Source organism: Scyliorhinus canicula, chromosome 6 (genome assembly GCF_902713615.1).
Source record: "Scyliorhinus canicula chromosome 6, sScyCan1.1, whole genome shotgun sequence".
NCBI classification, from domain to species: Eukaryota; Metazoa; Chordata; class Chondrichthyes; order Carcharhiniformes; family Scyliorhinidae; genus Scyliorhinus; species Scyliorhinus canicula.
In genome coordinates this window covers 213,356,005-213,364,006 of record NC_052151.1, presented here as the reverse complement: position 1 = coordinate 213,364,006, position 8,002 = coordinate 213,356,005, and the positions used below count along the sequence as shown (strand labels likewise).

General features: G+C 53.0%; 1 protein-coding gene across 1 annotated transcript; it reads left to right on the top strand.

Moving 5' to 3' along the window:
* The first annotated feature begins 4,614 nt into the window (after nucleotides 1–4,614).
* LOC119967862 lies at nucleotides 4,615–7,698 on the top strand. The gene is made up of 3 exons (XM_038800910.1): nucleotides 4,615–5,893; nucleotides 6,164–6,323; nucleotides 6,635–7,698. The coding sequence occupies exons 1-3, from the start codon at nucleotides 5,654–5,656 to the stop codon at nucleotides 7,435–7,437; spliced, it is 1,203 nt and encodes a 400-aa protein (XP_038656838.1). The 5' UTR covers nucleotides 4,615–5,653; the 3' UTR covers nucleotides 7,438–7,698.
* Nucleotides 7,699–8,002: the final 304 nt, after the last annotated feature.

The following is an 8,002-nucleotide window of genomic DNA, read 5'->3' as shown; positions in this document are numbered from 1 at the left end:
TAAACACTGACACAATCCCTGAAACCCCCCTGTAAACACTGACACACTCCCTGAACCCCCTCCTGTAAACACTGACACACTCCCTGAACCACCCCTGTAAACACTGACACACTCCCTGACCCCCCTGAAAACACTGACTCTTTCCCTGAACCACTCCTGTAAACACAGATACACTCCCTGAAACCCCTCCCTGTAAATACTGACACACTCCCTGAACCCCCCGTAAACACTGACGCACTCCCTGAACCCCCCCTGTAAACACTGACACACTCCCTGAACCCCTCCTGTAAACACTGACGCACTCCCTGAACCCCTCCTGTAAACACTGACACACTCCCTGAACCCCCCCTGTAAACACTGACACACTCCCTGAACCCCCCCTCTAAACACTGAAACACTCCCTGAAACCCCTCCCTGTAAATACTGACACACTCCCTGAACCCCCCCTGTAAACACTGACGCACTCCCTCAACCCCCCTGTAAATACTGACACACTCCCTGAAACCCCTCCCTGTAAATACTGACACACTCCTTGAACCCCCCCGTAAAAACTGACGGACTCCCTGAACCCCCCTGTATACTCTGACGGACTCCCTGAACCCCCTGTCGACACTGATGCACTCCCTGAACCCCTCTGTAAACACTGAAACACTCCCTCAACCCCTCTTGTAAACACTGAAACACTCCCTGAAACCCCTCCCTGTAAATACTGACACACTCCCTGAACACCCCTGTAAACACTGACGCACTCCCTGAACCCCCTGTAAACACTGACACATTCCCTGAACCCCTCCTGTAAAAACTGACACACTCCCTGGACCCCCCTGGAAACTGTGACACAATCCCTGAACCCCACCTATAACACTGACACACACCCTGAACCCCGCTGTAAACACTGACATACTCCCTGAACCCCCTGTAAACTGACACACTCCCTGAACCTCTCCTGTAAACACTGATACACTCCCTGAACCCCCCTGTAAACACTGACACACTCCCTGAAACCCCCTGTAAACACTGACACATTTCCTGAACCCCCCTGTAAACACAGACACACTCCCTGAAACCCCTCACTGTAAATACTGACAAACTCCCTGAACCCCCCTGTAAACATTGACACACTCCCTGAACCCCTCCTGTAAACACTGACACTATCCCTGAACCCCCTGTAAACACTGACACTCTCCCTGAACCCCGCCTGTAAACACTGACACACTCCCTGAACCCCCTGTAAACACTGACACACTCCCTGAACCCCTCCTGTAAACACTGACACACTCCCTGAACCACCCCTGTAAACACTGACACATTCCCTGAACCCCCCTGAAAACACTGACTCTTTCCCTGAACCACTCCTGTAAACACAGATACACTCCCTGAAACCCCTCCCTGTAAATACTGACACACTCCCTGAACCCCCCGTAAACACTGACGCACTCCCTGAACCCTCCCTGTAAACACTGACACACTCCCTGAACCCCCCCTGTAAACACTGAAACACTCCCTGAAACCCCTCCCTGTAAATACTGACACACTCCCTGAACCCCCCCTGTAAACACTGACGCACTCCCTCAACCCCCCTGTAAATACTGACACACTCCTTGAACCCCCCCGTAAAAACTGACGGACTCCCTGAACCCCTCCTGTAAACACTGACACACTCCCTAAACTCCCCTGTATACTCTGACGGACTCCCTGAACCCCCTGTCGACACTGACACACTCCCTCAACCCCTCTAGTAAACACTGATACACTCCCTGAACCCCCCCTGTAAACACTGACGCACTCCCTCAACCCCCCTGTAAATACTGACACACTCGCTGACCACCCTGTAAATACCGACACACTCCCTGAAACCCCTCCCTGTAAATACTGACACACTCCCTGAACCCCCTTGTAAACACTGACGCACTCCCTGAACCCCCCTGTAAACACTGACACATTCCCTGAACCCCTCCTGTAAAAACTGACACACTCCCTGGACCCCCCTCTAAACTGTGACATACTCCGTGAACCCCACCTGTAAACACTGACACACACCCTGAACCCCCCTGTAAACACTGACAAACTCCCTGAACCCCCTGTAAACACTGACACATTCCCTGAACCCCTCCTGTAAACACTGACACACTCCCTGAACCCCCCCTGTAAACACTGACACACTCACTGATACCCCCTGTAAACACTGACACACTCCCTGAACCCCCCCTGTAAACACCGACACACTCCCTGAACCTCTCCTGTAAACACTGACACACTCCCTGACCCCCCCACCGTAAATACTGACACACTCCCTGACCCCCCCACTGTAAATACTGACACACTCCCTGAACCCCCCTGTAAACACTGACACACTCCCTGAACCCCCCCTGTAAACACTGACACACTAACTGAACCCCTCCTGTATCAACTGACACACTCCCTGAACCCCTCCTGTAAACACTGACACACTCCCTGAACCCCTCCTGTAAACACTGACACACTCCCTGAAACCCCCTGTAAACACTGACACACTCCCTGAACCCCCCTGTAAACACTGACACACTCCCTATGCCCCCCCTGTAAACACTGACACACTCCCTGAACCCCCCTGTAAACACTGACACACTCCCTGAAACCCCTCACTGTAAATACTGACACACTCCCTGAACCCCCCTGTAAACATTGACACACTCCCTGAACCCCTCCTGTAAACACTGACACAATCCCTGAACCCCCTGTAAACACTGACACACTCCCTGAACCCCGCCTGTAAACACTGACACAATCCCTGAACCCCCTGTAAACACTGACACACTCCCTGAACCCCTCCTGTAAACACTGACACACTCCCTGAACCACCCCTGTAAACACTGACACATTCCCTGAACCCCCCTGAAAACACTGACTCTTTCCCTGAACCACTCCTGTAAACACAGATACACTCCCTGAAACCCCTCCCTGTAAATACTGACACACTCCCTGAACCCCCCGTAAACACTGACGCACTCCCTGAACCCCCCCTGTAAAGACTGACACACTCCCTGAACCCCTCCTGTAAACACTGACACACTCCCTGAACCCCTCCTGTAAACACTGACACACTCCCTGAACCCCCCCTGTAAACACTGACACACTCCCTGAACCCCCCCTCTAAACACTGAAACACTCCCTGAAACCCCTCCCTGTAAATACTGACACACTCCCTGAACCCCCCCTGTAAACACTGACGCACTCCCTCAACCCCCCTGTAAATACTGACACACTCCCTGAAACCCCTCCCTGTAAATACTGACACACTCCTTGAACCCCCCCGTAAAAACTGACGGACTCCCTGAACCCCCCTGTATACTCTGACGGACTCCCTGAACCCCCTGTCGACACTGATGCACTCCCTGAACCCCTCTGTAAACACTGAAACACTCCCTCAACCCCTCTTGTAAACACTGAAACACTCCCTGAAACCCCTCCCTGTAAATACTGACACACTCCCTGAACCCCCCTGTAAACACTGACGCACTCCCTGAACCCCCTGTAAACACTGACACATTCCCTGAACCCCTCCTGTAAAAACTGACACACTCCCTGGACCCCCCTGGAAACTGTGACACAATCCCTGAACCCCACCTATAAACACTGACACACACCCTGAACCCCGCTGTAAACACTGACATACTCCCTGAACCCCCTGTAAACTGACACACTCCCTGAACCTCTCCTGTAAACACTGATACACTCCCTGAACCCCCCCTGTAAACACTGACACACTCCCTGAAACCCCCTGTAAACACTGACACATTTCCTGAACCCCCCTGTAAACACAGACACACTCCCTGAACCCCTTCTGTAAACACTGACATACTCCCTGAAACCCCTCCCTGTAAACACTGACACACTCCCTGAACCCCCTGTAAACACTGACACACTCCCTGAACCCCTCCTGTAAACACTGACACACTCCCTGAACCCCTCCTGTAAACACTGACACACTCCCTGAACCCCTCCTGTAAACACTGACACACTCCCTGAACCCCTCCTGTTAACACTGACACACTCCCTGAACCCCCCTGTAAACTCTGACACAATCCCTGAACCCCCTGTAAACACTGACACACTTCCTGCACCCTCCTGTAAACACTGACACAGTCCAAATCCCCCCTGTAAATACTGACACACTCTCTGCCCCCCCCCTGTAAATACTGACACATTCCTGAACCCCCCTTAAACACTGACGCACTCCCTGAACCCCCCCTGTAAACACTGACACACTCCCTGAACCCCGCCTGTAAACACTGACACACTCCCTGAACCCCCCCTGTAAACACTGACACTCTCCCTGAACCCCCCCTGTAAACACTGACACTCTCCCTGATCCCCCCTGTAAACTCTGACACAATCCCTGAACCCCCTGTAAACACTGACACACTTCCTGAACTCTCCTGTATACACTGACGCACTCCCTGTACCCCCCCCTGTAAACACTGACGCACTCCCTGTACCCCCCCCCTGTAAACACTGACACACTCCCTGTACCCCCCCCCCCCCCCCCCTGTAAACACTGACACACTCCCTGAACCCCCTGTAAATTCCCACTCACTCCCTGGGAGACTTGCTGATGATGGAAATGCTGCTCTATTTGCCTCTTTATCACTTACCTACTACCTGAAAACCCTTTGGAAGTCCGACCTGCCATGGCCATGGGAACGTTCCTCAATCACTTGCTCTGGAAACCCCGATGGATACAGCTTGCACTCCATGACCCACTCTTTAAATAGTGGACATTCCCTCCTAAATATTAACACGGTGCACAGGCAGGCCCTGTTAATACTGACACATTGCCTCGAGAAGACCAGTAAATAATTTCCCATGTATTCCCATCCCAGTCCAGACACCAACAATGAGTTGGAAACTGGACTGGAACCCCAATAGTTCGGTTTGTTTTAAGACTGCGGATAAAATGATTCGCTCCAGGAGCGATTGAATGGAAAAATAGGGATTTGGTCTCATTATCTGTGCAGTTTGCACATCACATTAACTCCCCAGGTATCTCCCCAGTCAAACTACATGCCATTAGCCCAAACTGAAAAACACCTTCCTTGTCCATTTCATCTTTTTGCCAGAAGCAAAACAGCGTCATTTTTAAAACTCTGACCAAGGCAGCCACACACTATGCCCCCAGGTTTTTAACTCTGAAATTGTCCCAACGTTTAGAAACCAATATTCCTTAAATCCTCTGACCGTGAGACATGGAACACCTGTAAAATGTGTAATACACAACCTGTTGACACTGGCACACTCCATGGGCCCCCTCTAAATGCTGCTACACTCGGTGGCTAACCTCCTGTAATTGCTGACAGCCTGTTCAGTCCGTTTAATCTCCCTGAACACGCTCGCACACACTGTGGGAGACATCTGGATACATTAATGCCAGGTGTAATTGTCAATGTCGGACAGCATTCAGCCCTGCCTGCAGTGTTTAAAGAACGTTTGACCCCCTCTCTGCCAACAGCATTGTGAAGGACTGAAATATCTCCCCACAGTGGAGCACAGCTTTGCAAAGGGCCCCTCCCAGCGTGAATCTGACAAGCCTCGAGTCAGAACTGGATTGCTGCCCCCTCGGAATCACAGCGAGTGTTTTTTGAGGAAGCAGACACAAGAGCGGTAAAGGCCCGAGATGTTGCAGAGCAGATACAGGAATGCCCCACGGTTCAGCGAGGCCTCTCTACACGTCCTCCTCCAGGGGGTCCGGGAACGGCAGGAGGTCCTGTACCCTGCTGACAGAAAGAAAAGATCCTCGCGCCTCACCAAGGTCGCCTGGACGGAGATCGCGGCAGAGGTGACCAGATGTGGGCTGCAGCAGAGGGACTGCGTCCAGTGCAGGAAGAGGATGAACGATCTACTCCGCTCTGCAAGGGTAAGTGAGAGCGAGGAGTCTGCCTGCACGGTGTGAGGGCTGAAGGGTCAGTAACTCAGAAGGGACACCAAAGACGGCTGCTGTGTACAATACTGCCCTGCATCAAAGGCAGTACACGTGGGTGACAGGCGTCTACCTCTCGGTGCCAATGTCCCAGGACAGGGGATGTCTGAGAGACACACATTTGGGGAACTCCATGTGAGGGAGGGCAGGTGATAACTGGCCCAGTCGATCGTGCTCTGGAGACTCACTCTCCCTTTCTGCCCTCAGGATAAGAAGGCCTACAACAACATTGAGATGCTGAAGATGGGAACAGAAGTGCCGTACTTCCGAAACCTGACCAGAGCTGAGGCGCAGGCGCTCGAGTTGGCCGGAGATCAGGGCGGCTTTTGCATATCCGATGTCGAGACTGGAGTGAAGAGCATTAAATGTGAGGAGGACTCGAGCTTTTGTCAAAGCCTCTGAAAAATGAAATGAAAATCGCTTTATTGTCACGAGTAGGCTTCAATGAAGTTACTGTGAAAAGCCCCTAGTCGCCACATTTCGGCGCCTGTTCGAGGAGGCTGGTACGGGAATTGAACCATGCTACTGGCCTGCTTGGTCTGCTTTAAAAGCTAGCGATTTAGCCTGGTGAGCTAAACCAGCCCCTTGGCAGAAAGGGTAGAGGACACTCGTGGCTGGGAGTCAGGGTTCAGAGGGCAGTGGAGGCTAACAGCTTGTGTTCTCTCCCCACCCCTGCAGGTCTACGTGCTGTGGAGGGATATCGAGATGCCGCCAATAACGTTTCTCTGGCCTCCTCGGAGGAAGGGAGTGCCCACACCTCGGAGGACGCAGCATCAAATCTCTCGCCCTTCCTTTCCACCAGCAGAGGGACGATCACCCCGGTGGGAAAGCCAATGCTGCCGGACTCTCAATACGGTGAACACCTCAATGTGATGCAGGTGCAGCTGATGGGGGCTGTGAAAGACGAGGTGCCCGAGAGCCCGCCGGACTTTGGAGGACAGGCCCATTCCGAGCGCCAGGCCGATGATGACGGCCCCCTGATGTCGGCCACTCTCAGTCTGCTGGAGTTGCAGCAACGAGCCGGGGAGAGTCTGGCAGAGCTGCCCAAGGCTATAAGCGGACATGCACGGATCATGAAGGAGTCCCTGCAGGATATGAGTTTGGTCATTGGTCGTTCCTGCGAGCGCATGGCCTCCGCCATGGAGAGGCTGGCGTCCACCATGGAGAGTCAGATCCAGCAGAACACTCAGTGCCTGCTGGGTGTGAGCGCCAACCTGCAGACCGTCGCGTTGGCTGTGAGCTCCCTGCAGCCGAATGGGAGGCACATGGTGCACCTGGACGCTCCTCCCAGTGAGGCACCTCCCCCATCGACGGAAAGCAGGGAGATGCCATCGTGCATGGTGAGCCTGGAGGAGCTCCAGCCTGGCACACCGGGGGGCTCCCATCGAGATGGTCTCAGGGTGGACAGGAGCTCCCCAGCACCTCTGTCAGCGACCAACCGTCTGCAGCGCAAGCGGCCGCAGAAGAGGCCTCTGGACTAATGAAGGAACACCTCAGTGTGCCGGGGACCCTACAGCACGGATAACGAGAGTGCAGCCGCCTTGGTCAGCACAAACCGTGGGCCATGGTGAAATAATGATGGGCATTAAATACCGACCAGCCCACGTCCCAGAAAACAAAGATACCGCACCTGAAGGTGCCAGTCAGATGGTGATGGAGAGGACTTCACAGCCCCAGGCTGACATGTTGCTGGAATATGTTCTCGCTGCTTTATGATTAAATGGTGTTTTGTACTTTCACAATGCTTTTTTTTCCTGAGAATTATTGAGAAAAAAATAGAGGAAGCATTTGGCCCTTTGAACCTGCTCCACCATTCATTGTGATCATGGCTGATCATCCAGCTCAATAACCCGCCTTCCCGCGTTTTCTTTGATCTCCTTCACTATATCTAACTGCTTCTTGAAAACATACAATGTTTTGGCCTCAACTGCTTTCTGTGGTGATGAATTCCGCAGGCCGCCCACTCTCCGAAGTAATGCCTGCTCTCAGTCCTAAATGGCCTACTGCGTATTCTCAGACTGTGACCCCCTCATTCTGGACACACCC

Bases quoted from the DNA above. Each gene is read 5' to 3' on its own strand.
- LOC119967862 (XM_038800910.1), top strand. From the start codon at position 5,654: ATGTTGCAGAGCAGATACAGGAATGCCCCACGGTTCAGCGAGGCCTCT. The intron at 5,894-6,163 runs GTAAGTGAGAGC...TTCTGCCCTCAG, and splicing joins ATCTACTCCGCTCTGCAAGG to GATAAGAAGGCCTACAACAA. The intron at 6,324-6,634 runs GTGAGGAGGACT...CCACCCCTGCAG, and splicing joins TGGAGTGAAGAGCATTAAAT to GTCTACGTGCTGTGGAGGGA.